This window comes from Oreochromis aureus, linkage group 8, assembly GCF_013358895.1.
Source record: "Oreochromis aureus strain Israel breed Guangdong linkage group 8, ZZ_aureus, whole genome shotgun sequence".
In the NCBI taxonomy this organism is placed as follows: Eukaryota; Metazoa; Chordata; class Actinopteri; order Cichliformes; family Cichlidae; genus Oreochromis; species Oreochromis aureus.
In genome coordinates, this window is record NC_052949.1 from 16990518 (window position 1) to 17012810 (window position 22293).

Genomic DNA, 22293 nt, shown 5'->3' on the forward strand with positions numbered 1-22293 from the left:
CCTCTTAACAGGAAGAAACCTCCAGCTCAGGGAGGGGCAGCCATCTGCTGTGACCGGTTGGTTGTGATAAAAGTCTGGTGAGAAAATTTAAAAGCATCAACCATCAGAAGATATAGATAAGATAGATTATTGATAGATTATTAGATTGGATGTTGAAAGGGAAGTTTCATGATATTAGTTTTATTTTTCAGTCATACGTCTGTGTATGACAAGCAGCTGATTTATACAGAATTACTGTAAGTCATTTCTTGTGCAGGGCGAGATGGTACATTCTTTAGTTTTTGACTCCTTTACAATAAATAGAGGAGAAATATACACTCACCGGCTACTTTATTAAGTACACCTAGCTTTGTAAGGTGATCAGGTGATAAAAGGATGTGTGCACCCGCATACCTTGGTATGATGCTTATTCTGATGCACAGTTTGAGGGTTAAACATGTCTACGTCCATGAAAGCAATGAGATGTTGCCACGTGATTGGCTGGATATTTACGTTAATGAACAGCTGTACAGCTGTACCTAATAAAATGGACACTGGGTAAATAAACGTTGTAGTCCTTTAAAATGTCTGCTGTGTGCAGTGTTGCCAACTCCTCAGTAAGGAAAATCGCTATTGGTTGTCCTAAAAGTCGCTAGAAGTCGCTAAATGACGTCATCACCTAATTTGCATAATTGGTCATGCTAATATAATTGTAACCTATGTTGTTGGAGAGAGAAATAACATCGTGGAAGAGACATAAAGTGAGTAAAAAACGTCCTAAATGCATTTAGAGTTTATTTAGAACTACAAATTAAATTTCTTTTAGCAATTATTGTTTTTTTTAATGTCACAATTCCAACCCTGCTCCTTTACCCGGGCTTGGACCGGCAAAAGTGACCCGAAATAGGCACTCTGGTGGAGTTACTTTGTGTGTGTGTGTTTATAAGTAGTTTTAAACCTTGTGATCCACAAAACAGCATAAGAGTAAAAGAGTAAAAGAAGAACTGACTGTGTTACAGCACCCGCTGCTTGTTGAGAGTAAAAGGATACGTGCTTTCATCTTTTTAGCGACTTTTTTAAGAAAAAAAGTCGCTAGGGGGTCTGAAAACTCGCTAAATATAGCGACAAAGTCGCTAAGTTGGCAACACTGGCTGTGTGTGAGAAACTGTGGAAGTTTTTTTTTTTCCTTCTGGACCATTAACGCGAATAAACGCTCCATGTGTGAGGAAAATACTGACTTTGGCCACTAGAGGTCACTATTCGCTCAGTGAGGATCGTGTGTAATTAATTGTAAAGTGGTTACAGGCAGGGTTTGAACACAAACGCAGGAAGAAACGAAGAAAAACTAAACTGTGTAACGAGTTAAAATCACCCAGACGACATGTGAGCGGCACGTGGGCGGAGGCGACGTGACAGCTGCTGGGAGCTGCGTGTGACGCGTCCACGCCTCCGCGTCACCTCACAGGTGAGCTCACTTAAAAGTTAATGAGCGTCACGCGCTGTCAAACGCGAGAACGCGGGTAACGCTGCGAAGGAGGTCATCGCGACCCGTCGGCTTCATCAGGAGAGGAAGAGAAGTTGTGAAATGCATTATGAGTGACTCAGAGCAGCAACACGTAAGTCTCCTTCAACCTGCTGCTCTTTAATGTGTGTGCTTTAATCAGGCAGCCATCGCATGCCCGGAATGAACAGATGGTGAAAGTGGGACTGAAAACTTCACACGTGTTGTTGCGTGATTTTTTTATTGGGCTTATTTGCTGTTTAGAAATACTCCATTAATAAATGTTAAAAAGCACTCTGTCTCCACGCACCAGGATGCAGAGCAGGTGTGCGAGCCGCAGTGGCCTGAGAATGGAGAGGACTGGAGTGATGGAGAAGGTGGGACGGATATGGACTCGGGGCTTCTGCAGGCCATGGCAGAGGAAGATGAGGAGATAAACGTCCACAACGAGGAGACGTTTGGGATGGGTGTGTAGCTTGTGCTTACAGGTGTTCTTTGTATTGTCTGCACAAACTTTTTTTCCACGTGTCTGTGTGTTAAACGTGAGCTTTTAGACTATCAAAAAAAAAAAGTAAGAATCCAGCATGATAATTTGGTTTTCTAACTTGAAATTGAGGCTTAATAACATTAGAAATGTTTATCTTACAGGTCAAATTAAGGTTAAGTGGAAATAAATTATCAGTCTTCTTGCAGCTGCTCCTTTAGGGGTCACCGCAGCCTACATCTCAACCCTCTGTCACACCAACCTCCTTCACTACATCCAACAACCTCTTCTGTTGTTTCTTCCTCTCTCCCTCTTACCTGGCAGCTCAATCTTCAACATCCAAACCATCTCAGCGTCTCCTCTCTGTAACTTTGTCCCCAAACCGCTCAACCCGAGTTGTGAAGATCTTAAAATGTTCAGCTCCAGCTCGGCCTCCTGCAGTATTGTTTTTGTTGTGCAGTAGTCCCCACTGACGTAGCTCTGAACTACCTGACTCAGCAAAGCAGCTGAGACAAATTTAAGTGCCTTCTTAAATGCACGACGGCTCATAAGGTGCTGCCTTTGGGGTTAAACCGGGCTTTGTTTGGTAACGTGTGCTTGTTTGGCTGCTGTGCTCTAACCCAGTGTTGTGAAACATACGGCCCAGGGGCCTGAATCGACCCGGCAAAGTCTCCGGTCCAATAAAAGTTGGGGAGCTTTACCTGTTCGCAAACACTGCCATTGTTACTCACACAACACCAAAGTAATAAGCAAGGTTATTATAGTTAAACTGAAAAACTAAATGTGAAAAAACACTTGGTTGATTAAAAGGAAAAACTTGACTTTTGGGGAAAAAAGTTTTCAGGAAACCTCTGCAGCCTTTAGAGGACTTTTCTGGTTCTCTGCCCACTTGAAACAAATATGTGAAGCTGCATTTTACATCATCTTTACAGGGTAACTAGGAGTCTAACCTGTTAACCTATCAGAAAGCAGTGTGTCAACTTTCACATCTGTTTGTTTGTTTTTGTTCCTTGTCTGCACGTCTAGATTTGGATGCAAACGGGACCACAGAAGAGTCCAGCAGCAGCCTTCAGTTTGGAGAGGCTCCGCCGCCGCCGCCGCCACCACCACCACCTGCAACACCCCCTCCCCCACAGCCCAAACCTCGCTCTCCCCGCAGAGCCCCGTCGCCTCCCCAACAGAAGCCGCAGTATTTTCCGCGGGCTTCCTTGAGGCAGCGCGGCAGAAGTAGGGGACAGAGAGGAGCTCTGGGCAGGGGGCAGATGTTTGAAGACCCAGCTGTGATGAGAATAATCGAGGGCCGACCGAGCCTCAAGGTGACAAAGATGAATTCTGTGTGTTGTCAGAAAATTGCACTAAAACAGTTCCTCGAATCCTCAGTTTCACCTGTTTTTGCTCTTTGAAGAGCCTTGACAGTGCCATAGTAGATTGCGGGACCGCCATGTACCAGCGTCCCTTTGAGGATGATGTAAGTGCCAACTTTGAAAGTACCTTTTACTACACTGTTTTTCTTCTGTGGTGCTAATGCTTCTCTTCCATGTTTGTTTTCCGTCCTAGACGATGATGCCCTCTTACAGAAAAACCAGAAGAACCTCAGGATCCATACTTGAGGTTATGATCACTTAGGAACGTGTTATACATATGACAAGTTCATTGTATTTTTATCTTTGTATCTTGCTGTGTTCTGTAGGACAGTGCTATAGTGTGTGTGATTGGTCACAGAGGTAGAGGTCAGCACCTGAACTCCAACTTTGTTGACTTGCCGTACTCCGCCGGGCCCCTTTATGGGGTCAGGCGAGGGGAATCCAGAGGATTGTACTCCAGAAGACCGTTTGGCCATCGAGGACCCACTCAGGTGGGCAACCGGCTTTTTACCACCTGGATATTTCTGTAACTGGATAGATGCTGTTGATGTGTGTTACTGCTTCTAAACAATTAGCTGGCTCATTGTATATTGTGGACTTCTTCCCTTTTTTAAATTCTACTTTTTTTCATGCAGGTGTACCCACCCATAGTACCAAGATCCCCCCTCTTCCCACGTCAGCCACGCCAGCATTACAATCAGGTTGATTCCAGCATTGCTCACGCCTTCATTTCTGTGCTTTTATGCAGATCTGATTTGATCTTGACTTTTATTTTGTACTAAAGCAGACCAGGGCATTCATGTTTCCTCCAGCCCACCCCTGCCCCTCGACGCCTCAGACTCCCAAAATGATGCAACTTCGCTTTGGAGCCAACTCACCAAGGCCGTCCCCCTTTTACAGCCCCTCTTCTAATCCAGTACAGCCTTTCAGGTGCTTGATGATAATGCTGTTGCAATGGGTTTGGTCCACAAAACCGGTTTAACAAACTGATTATAAATTTTTAATTCATGAAGTTTGAGATACAAAAAGTTCAAGGTGAGCATCAGTGGTTCACAGGTGTTGGGTGTGAACCTGGGCGGGGCCCTTTCTGTGTGAGGTTTGCACCAGAGAACATGCTAGTTTAAAGCTGCCTCTCATAGTTTAGGACACTTTAAAAAAGAGACTTTTAATCTGTTTAAATAAAAGCTTGAGTATTGTGTGGTCATGCATAAATATCAGTGAGTGGTGCTAATGTTTATCTGCAAGGTACAGGCAGATGTTCTTGGATGTATAAGCCTTCTGGAAATGAAAGATGAAGATTTAATATGTATAAATGCGTCTTTTCTCTTTATGCGCTCATAACGGAGCACAGTCTGAGATTTCATGCATGCTGATGAGACCGTTCTCTAACCAGTAGGTACCCCGGTCCAGCCACGCAGCTTCATCCCCAACACAAACGACTGCTTAGTCAAAAACAGCGGCTATTCCAAAGGTTGGTGCATGGAGTGAAGAATTTGATCGTGTTTGGTCATTCACTTTACTTACGGCTAAATCTGACCTGCTTATAGAAAGCCAGAGGGCTGGGATCCGTACTGTAACCTCATGACGGCCAAAGAGAAGGAGTGGATCACCCGGCTGCAGATGATCCAGCTGCAAAGTGAGAATCCTTACCTTGAAGACTACTACTATCAGGTAGGAAATTAAAGCTTTGCTCTTTAATACACCTTGCTTTTTAATTTTTTGATGAGGGAGGGGAAACCAAGAAGCATTTCATTTTTGATTGCCGGTGAACCTTTAAACTGTTACAGGAGTACTATCGTCGAATAGAAGCAAAGATGGCCGAAGAGGAGCTGGGCATAAGGAGCAAGAGGGAGCCCCCTAAGCTCACCACGCCTTACGTCAAAAAAACAGACGCCTACACGCCAGGTTAGTGAGGCACAGGCCGCGTTTCTCATTGGCTGTTGAGACGCTTGTACCAGAATTTCCCCGTGGGAGTAGGAGAGACATGATCTCCACGCTGCTCTGTTTTAACAAACATTTTTCCTTCCAGCTTCTGATGGACTCATTTGAGTCGGTGAATAGTGCATGCAGGTAGCCCTGCCTTTTTGAATGTTTTTGGAGGTGCACGAGGCCTAAAATGCTTCCGTCCTAATACATTTGTCTTATAGATGCCTTATTTTTGATCCTTCTGAAAGCATCGGTTTCTACAGGAGTTGCTCTGCTTATGTGTAAGCGTCTCTTGTTCTTGCAGTGGTGCACATTGAAGGCTCTTTGGGTCAAGTTGCAGTTTCCACGTGTTACTCTCCTCGCCGAGCCATCAGTGCTGTTCATGCAGTCCAGCCTCAGGTTCTGCTTGAGGTGATTGTGTATTTTGGAGGCAGTTCCCTGTGTGTGTTTTCAGTCTGCCTTTCCTGCTACTGACCTTTATTTCCCCTCATTTAAGACTCAGAAAGACACCAGACTACAGCGATTAGACATCCTTAACAAAATAGAAAAGGTACCTGATTATGACTTTGACACAGCAGTGAGTTGTTTTTGTTTTTGTTTTTTGTTTTTTTTGTGCCGCCTTATAAAATGGCTTCTGTCCTGCAGTTGTTCATGGTTCTGTTAGAGGTGGAGGAAACGGAGAGGATGAAAACTCCATTGTTGTCCGAAGCAGAAGAAAGGAGGTTGATGGAGAAGATTCAGAGGAAAGTGGAGCACATCTACTCCCAGCTGCAGCACCACAATCCCCTGTGAGTCATGCAGTTTGTCATTTAATGCATCCTAACATGTGACTTCATCATTTTAAACACTTCTCAATTTTTGATGCAGGGAATCGGGAGGGGACTTCCTTCCTTTTCTGCTCATCTCCAAAGGCAAAAAGCTCGTCGCCCGTCTGCTGCCGTTCTTGAAACACGATTCTGCACTAAAAATCTTGCGTGTTGTCACCACTAACCTACCAACACTGATGAGCAGAGACACAGACGAGGTAGGGCAGCTTTATATCTGTGCAAAAGAAAACGTAAGCTTGAAAGGTCTGCTTAGCAACACCACTTGCTGTACTTGGTGATATATTTATTTTTGGTTCTTGTTTGGTTTCCTGATGTTACTCAGCCTTCACCAGTTACAGCTGGTTTTACAGTCTACACAGACGGGGAGAGACTGAAGAATACATTGTACCTTGATATATTCCAGTTACAGGAGAGATTTGCAAATGAGGAAAACTCTACAGGCCTACTTGGCACAGCTACACCTGTAAACACAAAGCTGGAGTTATGCACATAAATGATGAACATCAAGTGTCTTTATAAAAATTACTGGGCTTAATCTTGTCTTTTCAGACCCTTCCAGTGCTTTACCCACCTCTTCGAAATGTGATCGGTGGGATGGCGTTCAGTCAGCTCATTGGCATCCTTAAAGATCTGACCTCTTTGGAGTCTCTAACGGCATACGAGTGTCTTGAGCTGGCATGTCAGAACAAGGTCTGTGCTTTTGTTTTTGTGCTCTGACCTTTTATTACAAGGCCCTGCAAGTTCAGCTTAGCCAGGATGGCATTCTATTTTCTGGCTTCACTTATCTTAACATGGTGGTTTATCAGCTAGTTAAGTTAAGCCAGGGTTCATCAGCGGCTATGAGCACATTTACATGAAGCATGATGTTGTAGCATCTGACCAATCACAATATCGTTGGTGTATATTTGAGTAGGCGAGGCTAACAGCACTGAATCCAGGGTTAACCCTAAAGTTGCCTGGATAGTGGTACAGGTCTTTGTTCTTATTGGTTGATTTCTCTTCTCCCTTTCAGTTCGGACTGTCCTTACTGTACGCTCTGCTCTCCCATGGAGAGAAGCTGCTGTCCTCGGGTGTTCCTCTAGAGCCCAGCATCGGGGACTTTGAGACCTGGTGGGAGTCTTTTAGGTTTTAATATTAAATGAAGTGACGGGTTTAAGCTTACTCCTGAGACTGATGTTTTCTCTCTTAGGACTGACATCATATTCCAGGTGGCAGGACAACTATCCCAGTGTTCGCTGGTGGAGCCGCTCCTCCTGCCCTCAAACCTGCTCACTCTCTTCTGCCGTTACCTGGACAAGCGTACGGTGCATCAGCTGAAAAGCAACATGGAGTAGGTTCTTTTTGCTTTAGAGGATGATGACTTAAATTGCTTTAATAGAACTATCGTGGACGTAGATGCAAACATCACCAAATATCTTCATTCAGGTCTGTTACTGGATGCCTGGCTCTTCCATCTTAAGGTGGACAGCGGTGGCTGGTGTTCTATTGATGACCAGGATGCCGTGAGCACTAGAGTGAAAGGAGGCGAGGCACAAACCCCCCTCGGTGCTCATTGAAACGGACGCTATATATGTGCATTTAATGTCCTTTGACCTTTTTGATTCTTATTCCCTCCCCTCACCTGTTCCCTCACATTTTTTTTTTTTTTGCACTTGAACTGTTTCCCTCTTTTTTTGTTTTCCTTTTATCTGATCATCTTACTTTCCTCACTTTGGTTTCCAGTAGGTTACATCAGCGTTACAATGAAATCGCAACCCTCCCATTTTCCCGATTTGGACCTTAAACCTCTACATTTAGATTCAGTCACTTCTAAATGTGCTGTTTCACACTTGGTGACCAGGGTGTGGATTGTATAGTAGTGTGTGATTGTACAGCTGAACCAATATGTTGACCATTTGAAAACCATTTAAGGACGTTGTTGTGGCCCATCAATGTGCCGTGCGGTTTTGGATTTTGTTGAAGGGCTTGCATTGTTTATACTTGTAGTGAACGTAATAGGATGCATTTGTAAATTTCTATCTGAAAAGTTTATGTTGTGAAGAGAGATTTTATTTATTCATTTGGAAACAGGAATAATTTAAACTGCACCTTTGTACAGCACTTGCAATATAAATAAAAAAAAAAAACTTTGAAATTGCTCAAGTCTGCAGAAATGAAGTGAAATGGTGTGTTTTTTTTTTTTTTTTTTTTTTTTTTTGTGCTCTTTGCAGTTTCTTTGCAGGTTCCTGCTGCTCTCGTCAGACCTCATCTTTGTTATCTTGGACTTCTTAAATGCTCTCTGGCAGATGGTCCGCTCACCACAGTGGACCGTCTGCCTCTCTCACCCTACCCTCAGCATCCTCCTATCACACAAACTCTCTGCATGTCACTTAACTACACCCATGAGTCTACTCTGTCTTCCTGCCTGGCGTCTCTGTGGGTCAGTATGTCCACTTTCTCTCCTGTTCACATGTCCAAACCACCTCAGCCTTACCTGTCTTTGTCTCCTCCTCCCGGTCTTATAATCGTGTCCCTTGTGGATATTTTTTTTTTTTTTTCTTTCCTCCTCCTTCAGTGCCACAGTCTCCAAACGATACATAACTCCAGGTTTCGTTACAATCTTGTAAAGCTTCTCTTTCGCTCTTGCTGCGATCATTGTCAGAAATCGCCCCTGGCACGCCTCTTCACCCACTCCACCCTGCCTGCACTCTTTTCCACCTTTCTTGTGCACTGCCTGTTGCTTTGGATGGTTTGTTCCAGGTATTGAATGTCACCCACATTCGCTACGTCTGCTTCCTGCAGCTTTACTGTTACATACTCACACTGGAGATCAGTGTTTGCAAATATCAGCCCAGGGAGATTTCCACGTGACCTCCTGTGTGAGCCTGTCCTTCAACATGCATACACGAAGAGGCTCGGAGCTGATTCCTGATGTAATCCAGCCTCATCTGTCAGTCCTACCACTGTCTTCGTACACGTCCTGCACACTCTTCTGCCTCTCCTGACTTCCTCATACCACACAGTTCCTCTCTTAGCAGCCTGTCATGTCTTCTCAGAGGTCGTCCTCTGTACTTTTCCATCAACACATTCAAAGTAATTGTTACATCTGCATGTTTTATCAAAGACACTTTTAAAGAATCTGTTTTGTAGCAGCCTGGTATGGAAAATGGCAGATTTATGGAGTGAATTCAAATATATCACCTAAAGAGAAGTTTTAATAAAAATTATTTAACAGCGGTGGGAAGAGATTCCCAGGCACAGTGATCGGCTGATTGATGCTGACACCACATCTCAAACTAAGTGATTATAATGTGCATTACACGTTTTGCTGTTATTCCTGGTAATACTGTTTGCAAGTGGTTGCACTACCTAAGTCCTAGACACAGTGTCCTGGAGGCGGAGGCCTGTTGACTGAGCACAGGTTTTCTCTAATTTAACTAGGCTAGGATGGATGGGGGCAGGAAACATGAACGATGACTCACACTACAGCATTTATAGGCGAAGCTAATTTATCTTGCTTTTAGACATTTCTGCTGGCTCTGCATATCGTTGGTGACCTCACTGCACCGTCCATCTCTACAGTCTTGAGTATGCAGATCACAGAGAAAGCTAAACTATTAAGACTGGCCCTTAAATTATACCTGAAGTGGGCTGTTTTATATATTTTTGTTTTTAAGAGCGCATTTTATTTTATTTGATATCTATCGATCTGAGGAAGTCTTCTAAAACTTTTTTAAAACTCTGGTTGCTTTCTTTTTTTAAGTGCTTGAGTCTATTTCAAGTATTTCACATTTGATCTTTCCCTTAAACTCCTGCTCAGACCTCTCACTCTGCTCTCACAGCTGTTGCCAGTGATGTAAGGTGAGGCTGGATTACCAGCACCAACTCCTGTTAGATGCTCGTGTTCAAAGATTCCTCCTCCCTGGCTGTTAACCAAACGCTGATGTTGATCCTCGCTGGCCAGGCTGCCTCTGCCAGCTGCAGGATCAACATCTGGACAGGAATGCATATGGCAGACATGGGTGTGTGCAGTCAGAGAATCCCTGCTGAACAAAAGCTGCTCTGTGGTCCCGAGCTTTTTTTATGGCGCACGGAGCAAGACGCCAACATCCTGACCACCGTGTCAAACCAAAGTCCACCGCGGAAGTGCAGTAAAGGCAGTTTAGGAATGAACTAGAGGTCGGCATCTGTGTTTAGACGGATTTGTTTGCTGTGATGGTACAAGTGCTGAAACAGCAAGCAATCAGGAGACTGAAGAAACTACTAAAAGAGTCTCTGACCGTGTTTTTCCCCCAAGTTTGTTGCTCTATATGTTGTTAGTGAGCAGGGATCTCCTTAATTTGGTCATTTTAGGCACATAGATTTGGTTGTGAGCAGAGAAGGGCTTTTGCCATATTCTGTTTAAATCTTGTTTATGAGGGGCAGCCAATGAGAAGAAAGTTGGCCTTAATATGGTGAGGAGCAGAAACAGTTTCCAACAGTGGATGAACCTGAGGCTCTGTATAAGGTAAATAAGAGTGATTCTGAACTGTGAATAAGCTTTAGAAAACGTTAGGTCAAATAATCTAAAAAGCCTTCAGTTGATCCAAAACGATGCAGCATTGGTATTTCCAAGGAAGAGAGAGAGATCATATTTCCCCTATACTGGCTTCTCTTTACTTGGTCCCAGTTAAATCTAGAACTGATTTAAAAACCCTTTTCCTTACATCTAAAGTCTTGAATAATCAGTGAAAATAATGTCTTAAACATTCGTTTTGAAAAGGTAAAATGGGAGGCAGGACCTTTCAAGACTCACTCCTGTCGAACCAGCTCCCAGTTTGGGATTCAGGAAACAGGCAGCTAAAAACTTTTTCTCCCGGGATGGTTCGGTGGCCCTGAACCATCGCGTAGTTATACCGCTATAGGCTCAGACTGCTGCAGGACATCCCATCATCCACTGAGCATTTCTTCTGCATCATTCACCTTTAGTCACTCCTCAGCTGTTCATGTAGCTCTGCAGCATACCATTAACCTTTCTCTTTACTCTCACATGGTGTGTCTTTTATCCTGTATCTCTATAATCTCTAAAATGATCTCTGTAATCCCTGTTTCCCCAAAAATACTAGGGAAACTGACTGATTCAGAAGACCCGATTTACTGCTGAACTCAAATAAGGAGTACAAAAAATGGACAAGGAGTCATCAGGGAAACCGATAATTAACGAGACAACAACTCCAGATGGTTGCCGGTTCCTGACCCCGATTCCACTGGATGCTTCTTCCTGTCAAAAGGGAGTTCTTCCTCCCCACTGTCACCCAGGGCTTTATCATACAGAATCACTGAACCTGAAGTGACTGGTTTTTTTGTGAATCGGCACTATATAAATGAAATTGAATTAATTATGAACATCTTATGGTGGATAAAATAAGTAAAGAAATGTTAAAAAAAAATCAACTTGTGGATTAGCTGATAACTATAACACTTATAAACCATCTTAACACCTAATATGTAAATAGGTATCGTATAAAAACCTATAAGGGCCTTGCTATTACTAATTCTTATCACAAGAACCTAAATGTGAAGCTTCGGTAGCTGAGTGATCAGTGATGAACTGAAAGACACATTCATTACCAGGTGGTGAAAAGCTGTCTCAGTTTGTCCAGAAGCCAAGTATGTGACAGGTTTGGGTGGGCTGGGAAGTGAGACATTAACCTCTTCTTGACCCCACAGGAAGAGGATTTGGACTTTAGGTGAGGAATCTGTGCGAAAGGTGAGAGATCTTTGTCTTTTTATTCACTTTAAACACACATGCAGCCGCTCTGTGTGCAGGCTGGAACCGTGAAGACGTTTTAGGCTGAAAGAGATGTGAAAAAAGCACCAAGCGCACTTCACTCAAGTTTCCATCATCATTATCTCTGCCAGCTGCCTACTCTGCATATGGAAGTGATGTCATTATTGTCCATTCAAAAATAAGGCTTCATTCAGAGGGGCTGCATGTTGAGCTTTCTGTTTGTGAAGTTTTGATCTTTGGAAATATTTACCAAAGTAACCGTATTTTCTTTCTTTAATCTAAATACAGAGCTATAATGCTGCCTATTCATGTCATTGCATGCATAGCTTTAGTTTGGCTGTGTTCTGTCACTGTAGTGCAGCAATTTGAATGATGGATTATATTTACATTAATCAGTCCTTCCATAGTTGGCTGCACGGATGAGGCTCAGTTCCTGTTCACGGTTGTTTTTATGCTGTACGGTGCTTTTGTAATCCAAGAGTGACCGGTGTCGTCGTCTACCTGCTATTTTGACAAACCTTCAGGGGAACATTATTCATGCTTTAGACACATAAGTAACTGCACTGATGACTGTGCACCCGTTTGCATAGCAAAACTGCGGGCACTGTGGAAATAGAGCGACTTAATGGCTACAGCTGAATGTTTGTCACTATTAAAGGATTAGATGTGGTTGAGAGTTTTGGAAATGTAACTGATTAAATTTCTTTAAGAAGTTTTGTATGTTAGTAGAAAAAAAGTTTCTAATTCTAATAAATTTATAATTCATAAAAACATCCATCCATATAATCATGGAAAAAAGCAAGTACACGTCTTTAAGTTATAATATTTCACATATTAGGACATTAAATATTATGTTGTCCTAAGCAGGTCTTAACTCTTCAGATGAACACTGTGTTATTATTTAAATACAACCTTTCTGCTTCTATAGAAATTAAAAGGGCATGTTGCAGGCAGGTGCTGATAATCAAATGCATTTAATTAACTGATCATCAGTTTGTGTGGGTACCTCTATGAAAGCAGAAGTTTTGACATTTTGTTCGTCTGCAGCATTCAGATGTGTGTTAACACAGTGGGAAGGTGGAAAGACATTAGCAGTGATTGTTGGTGAAGTCCATCATTTTATAATTAGAACAATTAGTTTCAAGACAGCTGCCAATCTTTACAGGAGTGGACATCCCAAAAAATTCACCTCAAGGTCAAACATGGGAAACTGGAAAAACCAAGAGCTACAGCTCACACTCCACAAGCCTCAGGAAGCATGTTAAATGTTAAAGTTCCTGTGAGTACAATTATAATAATTAATTATGGCTTGTTTGGAAAGGTTGCCAGGAGAAAGTGGAGGCCATAAAGCACAGTGACATGTTTGGCAAAGAAAAAAACACAAACGGCACATATTAACTGTCAGACATGATGATGGAGGTGTGACGGTTTGGGCTTGTTTTGCAGCCACAGGATTTGGGCACCTTGTCGTCACTGAGTCAACCATGAACTCTTCTGTATACCAAAGTACTCTAGAGTTAAATGTGTCCATTAGCCTGACAGCTTGGCTCATATTGGATCAGCAACAGGACAATAATCCAAACTACAGCAGCAAATCTACAACAGAATAACTGAAAAAGAACCAAATAAAGGCAAAAAAGTTTCACAGTGTACTTTTTTCAGTGTTTTTCACAGACTGCTTCCCTATTTTGGTTTAGTTTGTATTAAATAAATGACACTGTGTCCTGAAACTGAGGGTTTCTTTACTTAAATTTCCTGCTTACATCAAAATCATTTCTGATTCTTTTCTTTCAGTTTATACTTTTAAAAATGGTGTATAGTTTTAAAACTATCAGAAATCATTCCAGAACAGCTGGCCCAGCCTGTATGTGTAATGCACGCTCCACAGGTCATCAGTCAATGTCCAATCTGGTAATCTCCCTCTCTTTGCTTCTCTCTGTTAAGTGTTAATGTACTTTAAGAGGCCAATTATTCAGTTAGTGTGTGCACACCTCGGGTGCATCTGCCAGTAAGTGGGGGAGGGTCTGGCACAAACAGAGCTGGTGAGAGGAGGGACGCCTCAGAGCTGAGTGTATATTAGGGCCTCATAATCAGGTTAGGTTCCCCACTTCGGAACATCTGCTTCACCATCTTCATCCTCCCGCTGGGTCTCAAAAACACTGTCTTTTAGGTCCAGCATGGTGGGACAACTTCTTCTTCACAGTGCAGTGATCCTTTGGCTGGTGCAGGCAGCACACACAGGGGGTGAGTGTGCTGAAGTGCAGATGTTTAACGCTTGATTTACATTTATTTGTGTGTGTCTGTTTTAACAATTCAAAATACAGTAACCAAATTGTTTTACAGGTAAACCATGTTAGGATGAATGTAAATGAATACAGGCTACATGAAATAACCGGTTAGTAAGTGCAGTTACTGGAATATTTCCAGCGGTGTAGTTTAGTGTGTCAGAGTGCTGCAGAGAAGGAGGAAAACTGGGATTGAGTTATGAGCTGGTATATGGCCAAGGATGATGTAACTGGCACAGAGGAGCCGATCTATGTGTCTGTACATCAGACATGTCTCAGTCTGTATTCCATCATTTCCTTTCCTGCACCCCATGTCCATATTTCCTGATATCAAAGAAGGAAATTTTGTTTGAAAGTAAAAACCAGACAATCAGAATATTTATTCCTAATTTTGCTTTAATTAAATGACTTCTTCCTAAATCTAGAATTTGGCTTTGCAGTCAATGCCATGACAGTAAAGCTTTAAGACAAGTCTCCTTTCACCAACAGGAAACTGCAGCACTTAGAACAATACTGGAAAATGCATTCGCTCTGTTGTTATAGCTGAACCGTACCTGTAACCATATCTGTTTCCTAACTGCCGTGTCTCTGCATGAGTAAAATAAATACTGCTCACAAAAAAAACCCCTGAACACCTAAAAATGTTTCCTAAAAGAAACATTGGATCTTAATGAATGAAACATCCATGTTAAAAGTCTTTATTGACATACACTGTGTAATTTGTTTCCATGGTCAGTGGAAACCATATCCTTTGTACTTTGCAATTGCACCTATATGTAATTTTAACTTATATTATTGTATTACCGGAATAATCTTCCAGCTGATATTCGCATGTCTGAATTTATTCAATCCTTTAAATTACGATTATTAACTTATTTATTTAACTTAGCATTGCCGATTAATTAGTGCTCTGTTTCATCTGGTGGTGTATTTTCCACTTTGCTATCGCATCCTTATGCAATTTTAATTTTATTTCATATTATTGTATTATTGAGAAGCACTTTGGTGTACCTCTGGTCTTTAAATGTGCTATATAAATAAAGTTGTATTGTATTGTATTGTATAACTATCAACCCTTGGAGGGCTGGATTCAAAATGACAGTGAAAACATGAAACATGTGTTTCAATTTAATGCAAAGTCAGAGAATTTAAGATTTCCTTTCACGATGTGAGAAGGAAATGCAGGAAAGACATTTTTTCGATTCTTTCAGAATAAATAAAAGTGTACATGTAGTTATGTATTCTGCAAGACTCCCAAAATATCCTGGCTGCACTCCCAAAAACCTCAGGAATCAAGTTATCCGGACTCCAAGGAGTCCTGAAATAACATAAAGTCGGTTATGTTAGTCAGGCTTGCCTGCCAAATTTCTAACAATCGTGTTAAACCGAAATCTGAGAAAGATGAGCCGTAAATCTCTTTCGTCTGGTCGACCCTCTACCAAGTATCCTTGTGATGATGCGAGGGAGCTGTGTATTTAGTTTTGTCTTCACTCGCAGCCTCGGTTTGTGAAATCAAAGCTGCTGTGGCAGCGGCGGTCTAAATTTAACATCCCTCTGTGAGAAAGTAAGAGAATAGTTTTACCTCCGACACAGTCGCTCCATTCTCCGTTCTTTTGGAGAGGGGGCTAAACTGCCTATCAAATAAAAGTGAACAAAGGAAGACATCTAAACATTTTTGTTGTTATTTTGGATCCTTATATTCAAATTAAAGGAGGACGCTAATTTAATATGTGAACAAAAGAATCTAAAAGCACAAAAATACTTTTAACTAACAGCATCTAAGTGGAATTACACATTTTTATCATAAACACTAAAACATCTAACGTAACTGAATAATGTGAGCTTTTCTGAAGCACACCCAAATGAAAAATTATCTGATTAAAAATTAAAATCTACAGCAAAGATTTCTGGCACAACTTCACCTACTTCCAAGGTGCATGGAGAGGATGAGAAACTTATAACGCAGGAACTCCAGCAACACTTAGCCGACACGCGCTGGCCAGTTAATAAAGAGGAACAACTTTATTAACTGACCAACGCGTTTCGGCTTGTGGCCTTCATCAGGGTCATAAAAATTAAAATCTGTCATGCTGTGGAAAAACAACCCGCTCTTTAAAAACATGGAAAATACAAATTTCTTAATATTGCTTACATTACATAGACTCCAGTATGATTTTACCGATCATATAACAGGGTAAAAATGTATTGTCTGATTGCTTCACTTGTCAGAGTTATGCTTGTTTTATATAACACCATTGCCAGATATCTTCAGGGATGTTTTCTATTCCTTTCTTTAATTTATCATCAATGCGGTGACCACAGCAGTGATGCATTTCCTGTCTCCTGCATTTAACTTCCTGTCTGGTTAGAGGCTTTCTGAAAGTTGTAGATGGTTTCATTCGGAGTGTGGTTGCTTTCATTCGGAGTGTGCTTCATCTGAATTTGTAGTCTTAACTTAATCTGAAACACTTTAAGGATGTAAAATAAATGGCTGAGACCAATGCTTTATATAGTGGGTTAAAATTGGTGCATTCAGAGGATATTTTTGCTAATCCAAATGTTTTTCTTACTATTATTAATTTTAAACTGGTAGTCTTACACTCAGCATCTTGTGTTAAGGTTACGATGCTGTGGCTGGAGTATATAATGGACAACTTCCACAGCCTAATGGTGAGTCCATCACATCCTGTCCACTTTGTGTCACCTTTGTTGCATTATGTCCACATAAGTCACAAGCTTTTGTTCACAGTCTCACACTCTTTATTTCTAGGTAGGACACCGCAGAATGGTGGAGGTGTAGGAGCAATGCTGATGCCATCAAAAGGTAAATTAACGTCACAGCTTCAAAAACCATAAACTGAACCGTTTGCCTGATTTTGAGGTTTATGTCCTCTTTACTCTTTTTGTAAGGTGTGGGCCGGGCAATGGGGCCACAACCTGGATATGCTGGCTATCCTACAAAGGGAGTCGGTCAGTGATAACACAGTTTCATTGCTGTTACTGAGGTCACAGATGCAAACAGTAAATGTGTGTCCATACCCCTACTGTGTACATTTACGAAATCTTTGTGCTGATGTTTACTCATATTCCTACAACAAATTTTTCTCTGATGCCGGTACTGAAGCACATTCAGTAGTTATGTTACATCTCAGAATCAGTGATTTGTTCTAACATTGGATCTCTGTTGGTACTGTGTTTCTAATTCAGGGGGATATCCTGCAGTTTTATCCCACCAAAATGGAGATAACTCCAATGGTAGACACTTCTCCACTTTTAAAATCCACTTAATGATCAATGGCACGATAAAAATCACTGTGTGAATTTTTTTGTTGCAGGATATCCTGTTAAAGCCAGTCCAACCAATGGACAACAAACTAAAGGTGCTACAACACATGTTTTATAACTAAGGCCTCACACATCTACACTAAATCATATTCGATTTTAACTTTGTTCTTTTTGCAGGCTATGGCGCTCAGGATGGCAGATATGGATGGCAAGGACCTAAAGGCAATGGTAACGAACATGTAAACCAATACAACAGCACTGCTCTACTTGAAAACTAGCATAGTTTCCATTTATGCTACTGTCTTGATTATTAAAGCCTTCTTGTGGTGGCTGTGTGGCGGAATAATGAGCAAGATGATGATACTGGGACTAAAACGGTTTCTGATCATTAAAGAATCTGTTGTGTTGCTTATTTGTAGGTAATGCAGCTGCTGCACATGGAACAAAAGGCAATGGTAAGACAGTTAGATGAAAAAGGACTCTCACTTCACAGTCCTCAAAACTCAGAACACCCCATGATTCAGTAGTTTGTAGAACTGTCTCTAGCAGCTATAAACTCTATGAAGTCTCTCACATCTTTGTGGAGGAATTTTGGTCCACCCTATGTCGCTTTTGTTCATTGAGATTTTAGGGTATTTGTGTTTATTCAAAGCTCTCTTAAGATCTTATGAGAGCATTTCAATCGGGTTGGGGTATGGACCATGCTGTTGCAGATTGGTTGGTGTCCTGGGGATCAAAATCTAAATCATCATCATGTCATGAACTTCAAAATTGAACATGCTAACTGAGGGATGCAGAGTCTGAGAAGCAGCTCTTGGGTATTCTGCAGATTCTCTGAGCATTGCATGATCTCATCTTGGGGTGAATTTGGTGGAACAGGAAGATGTTGAGTTGTGTCTACACACACATGAATGCTCCAGAGCAACAAACTGTCAAAACTTTTTAGAGTGCTGCTCACATTTGCTGCAGAACCTGCAGAAAGGGTGTATTTAGTTTTTCAAAGGACTGTACAGAATCATGTGACTTTTTCTTTTTTTAACATAACTATATTTTCTTTATGTTTTTATCGATTTGGTGTTAGTGAAGAACCTGGTTGTGAATTATAAAACCATAACAATGTTTTAAAACTGGAAAGGGTCATGATTAAGGTGTTAATTAAATTAAGAACCTCACATCTGTTGCAGGTTATGGTGCTGGTTCTACTGGAAATGTGCCTAACACCAAAGGTATTGTTTGCTAAAAATGAAGTTCAATACATGAAGATTAAAAAAAGGAAATTAAATAGTTTTACAATTCTGTATATTATCATCACTCTTTAGGTCAAGGAGCTGTAGCTGGTCCATCGACTGGCTATGGGACACGACCAAATGGTAAGAAAGTAAATGGGTCATTTGGGAGCAGGCAGCTGGACTCTTTGTCTTTTAAAAGCACACATATATGTTAATTACTCAAAATATTTAACAGGCCAAGGAGGAGCTGGAAGTAAACCTATGAAAGGATATGGCCGACCACCTTACGGGGCAGGTAATGCAACTTCAGTTGCTTTGTTGTCCACAAAGGTGAAAACTGTGATGTAACATTGGTACATCTATATATCCATGAATAAAGGACCGGGTAAGGGAGCCTTCAGAGGTCTGGGAATGCCTCAGTTTGCTGGAAGTTATAAAGGTTATGGAGCTCAGCCCATGGCAGGTGAGTCATATAGATGTCACACGCTCAGTCCCACAGGTGTGTTTGGCTAATGTACTGGTTATCTGTGTTTTTAGGTTACAATGGTGGTTATGGCAGTGCTGGTTTGGGTCTGGGGCATCGGTATGGAAATGGGTGGATGAAGGGACCAAAGCCAGGTAGGACAATGATTACTGCCAAGCGATAACAACATGCTTCTCTGCTTTTCAACTTTATGTCTTCATCTATACACTCAACATAAATGAACTCATGCTGCAATGTTGAAACTGTAGGCTATGGTGCAGCAGCTGGTGCTTCCAATGGACAAGGAGCAAAACCCAACGGTAAAGATCACAGAGTGAATATTTGTGTATAAATCAAATGCTATAAAATAAAATTTATTATTCATTATTCATCATTGTAAAGGTTATGCTGGGGCCAGAGCACCTTTCAGGAATGGAGCCATGTCAAATGGTAGGTTAACATGCACAAATAAATATTATTGCTACATGGAAGTTAAATATTAAATTTCTGCTTGTGAAACTATTAAGGTTATGGATCCCAGAATGGTGGAGCTCCCAAGTCTGCAAAGCCAGGTAACTGTGCATCCACAATAAAATGTTATATTTGAACCTAAGTCAGTGTGAATATAAGTATTTAGCTTTATTCTTAAAGGTGACTTATGCTAAAAAACAACAACAGGATTTTCAAACAGGGTAGAAAACTTTTCCATGCCGTTAGCATCAAGCTATCAATTGCCAACGATGCTATTCTCCCTCAAATATTATGTTTTTTTTACAGTCATGTGTGCACAGGCTGGCACTGTGTAATGGTTTACACATTCGTCTAACAAAAAGAAGGCCCCTGGTTTGGCAGAGAGTACAAATCTCTTTTTCTGCCAAATCAAAAATGTGAAATTACCCCTACCACACCCCATATTTCCCAACTTCTTCATAGAGAGGGGGATTGGTTTCTGACTATTTTGATCCAGGTGCAAAAAAAAATCTTTAGCTTTAACTTGAATGAAAGGATCTATGAGTGAATCATGGATAGCGTTTCAGAACAACTGTCATTTTTCTCCTGTGTATTTCTTTAGGCTTCGGAAATGTTCCAAACGGGTATGGTGCCAAACCCAACGGTGAGACCATTCCTTCTTTTTCAGATTTCAGTTTACGATTCAAAACATTGATGCACATCTTAAATCTCTATTTGAATATTACTAATACTCCTTTTATGAACATTTGACAGGATATGGAAGCTACAGAGGAGGTGCAGTAAGACCACAACCAGGTAATACTCGTGTTGTAAGCACATCACAAAAATAAATGTGGTTAACTCTGTAAGGCTAAGTATATCATACCTTATGCATGAGTTTTTGTTGCTTCTAAAAAATCAGTGTGATAATTTCCCCATGAAAAACCAGAATAAATTACACAAAAATGTCAGATGTACCCAAAATCATAAAGATTAAAACTCATACAGTTTCTTTTCTGTTCAATAAACATCCGAGTTTCAAAAACATTTAATTTCCTGGCAGTCATTTCATGTTTCAGGCTTTACAAGGTTAAATTAAGTTTGGAAGTTTCTTTAATGATTTATTTGATCTCAAGGTTATAGGAAAGGTCCTGCTGCCAATGGATATGGACCCAAACCCAGTGGTAACCAATTACTATTTTCTGTTCTGGTGCTCTATCGTACATGTTTCTGGTTTAATGCCATTGGTGTATTTATATAACCTCGTGTTTGACTAAGGTTATGGAGCTGCGGCAGGGCCTGGAGCTAATGCACTCAAAGGATACACAGCCAAACCCAACGGTGACAATCCACTCTTTATTGTTTATCATTTGCTAATTTTTATTCACATCAAAATTGTCATTTTTAAACATAAAAATCAGCCTTGAGAAATTCTTATTAAATTCTCTCACTAGGTCACGGAGTTAGAAATGGTGCACTGGGTGGATACGGAGGGAAACCTTACGGTAAGTTTGAGTTATGAGATGGCAAATTCATACTTGAAACTCCAGCAGCTAGGCCCGAGCTTCAATGCTGTTCTGATTCTGATGCTGTCTGCAGGGTACGGAGGGTCAAAACCTCAGAAAAATACTAAAGGACTTGGAGCACCAAGTGAAGGCGTAAAAACACTCGACAGCGGTACGAATTCTGCAGAACACATACAGCGTTTGAGAACCAAACAACTTAGTCGTGGTCAATCAATCGTTTTTTTCTTTTTGCATCTGTTGATGGCCCCTCATGTGTTTCTAATGTCTGCACTGTTTAAACAGGGTATGGTGGCCCTGCTGGTGTAACTAAAGGGCAGTTCCCTAAAGCAGCCAATGCAGGTAAATGCTCCTGTGCATGTGTTTGGTGCAAGGTTAAGATCCCATATCATTAGATAGCACTACAAAAATGCTTCTGTAAACTTAAGCAGACAAATGCCGGGTGTGTACATTTGAACATTTGTACATTCTTTAATTATGGTGTTGGAGGTTTATTCCTGTTAAAAGGGAGTTTTTCCTTCCCACTGTCGCTAAGTGCTTGATCACTGGGGCTCATCTGATTGTTAGGGTTTTAGATTTGTTTGGTTTTTTTGCAGGTTACAACATGCTGCCGAATACAAAAGGTCAAGATGGAAAGGGTGCAGGTGAATTCAGTGGAAAGAGCTTCAAAGGTGGAGTTCTTTCTCCTGAGCAGCCAAGTGTAGCACCGCTGGAGGGCCTTTCCCTCCGACAAGCAATAACTCGTGGCGCAGTGCCTTTTCCCCTGACAGGTGGTGTCCATGCTGAGGTGTCAAAAGAGAAATACCAAAAGCTTGTTTCCCCTTTGCCACAAGAAAAAAGCTACAAGCAGACACCGCTGGTCCTTCAGGTTACACCAGAACCAGCTCCAGCACTTCCTGCCAAACACCCAAAGTCTTCAACCACAGGTCCACAGATCAAGGGAGAGAAGCTCCCCATAGCCAGACCTGCACAGAGGGTTTCCCAGAGTAAACCAGCACCAGGCCCAGCAGCTGTCTATCCAGAAGGCAAGTACCATTACCAGGGTTACTAGCACCAATATGTAATATTACATATCGCTGTGGTGACCCTAATGAGAGAGAGAAAAGAAGATGTATAAATGTAGTACTTTAACTTCGGGGGAAATCTTATCAAAGTTATCGCTGTTATTACTGGAACTGCAAGTAACCTTTTTCATGGAACTGGAAGTTTCATTCTGGTTAACAAAACT

At 41.4% G+C, this 22293-nt stretch overlaps 2 protein-coding genes across 5 annotated transcripts; both read left to right on the forward strand.

The window, feature by feature from the left end:
- The first annotated feature begins 1384 nt into the window (after positions 1 to 1384).
- Positions 1385 to 8220, forward strand: patl2 (PAT1 homolog 2). Of its 4 annotated transcripts, none has more exons than XM_031749292.2 (19): positions 1385 to 1595; positions 1794 to 1947; positions 2991 to 3280; positions 3370 to 3432; positions 3522 to 3575; positions 3655 to 3819; positions 3964 to 4029; positions 4113 to 4258; positions 4725 to 4799; positions 4876 to 4999; positions 5116 to 5233; positions 5559 to 5665; positions 5751 to 5804; positions 5900 to 6042; positions 6122 to 6278; positions 6631 to 6771; positions 7094 to 7191; positions 7271 to 7411; positions 7507 to 8220. In XM_031749292.2, the coding sequence occupies exons 1-19, from the start codon at positions 1572 to 1574 to the stop codon at positions 7538 to 7540; spliced, it is 2154 nt and encodes a 717-aa protein (XP_031605152.1). In that variant the 5' UTR covers positions 1385 to 1571; the 3' UTR covers positions 7541 to 8220. The 4 variants fall into 4 exon arrangements, with proteins under 4 accessions (XP_031605152.1, XP_039472089.1, XP_031605150.1 ...); XM_031749290.2 differs by having other exon boundaries at positions 1390 to 1595; positions 4722 to 4799; XM_031749291.2 differs by having other exon boundaries at positions 1394 to 1595; positions 4116 to 4258; positions 4722 to 4799.
- A 5736-nt stretch (positions 8221 to 13956) lies between these two features.
- Positions 13957 to 22116, forward strand: LOC120441511 (fibroin heavy chain-like). Its single transcript, XM_039616792.1, has 24 exons — positions 13957 to 14074; positions 16735 to 16785; positions 16886 to 16939; positions 17026 to 17085; positions 17323 to 17370; positions 17451 to 17495; positions 17578 to 17628; positions 17820 to 17855; positions 18585 to 18626; positions 18720 to 18770; positions 18865 to 18924; positions 19009 to 19092; positions 19167 to 19247; positions 19362 to 19412; positions 19495 to 19542; positions 19620 to 19664; positions 20165 to 20206; positions 20317 to 20358; positions 20679 to 20726; positions 20821 to 20883; positions 20997 to 21047; positions 21142 to 21219; positions 21351 to 21407; positions 21662 to 22116. Exons 1-24 carry the CDS (start codon positions 14008 to 14010, stop codon positions 22114 to 22116), a joined length of 1710 nt encoding a protein of 569 aa, XP_039472726.1. The 5' UTR covers positions 13957 to 14007.
- The last annotated feature ends 177 nt before the right edge of the window (positions 22117 to 22293 follow it).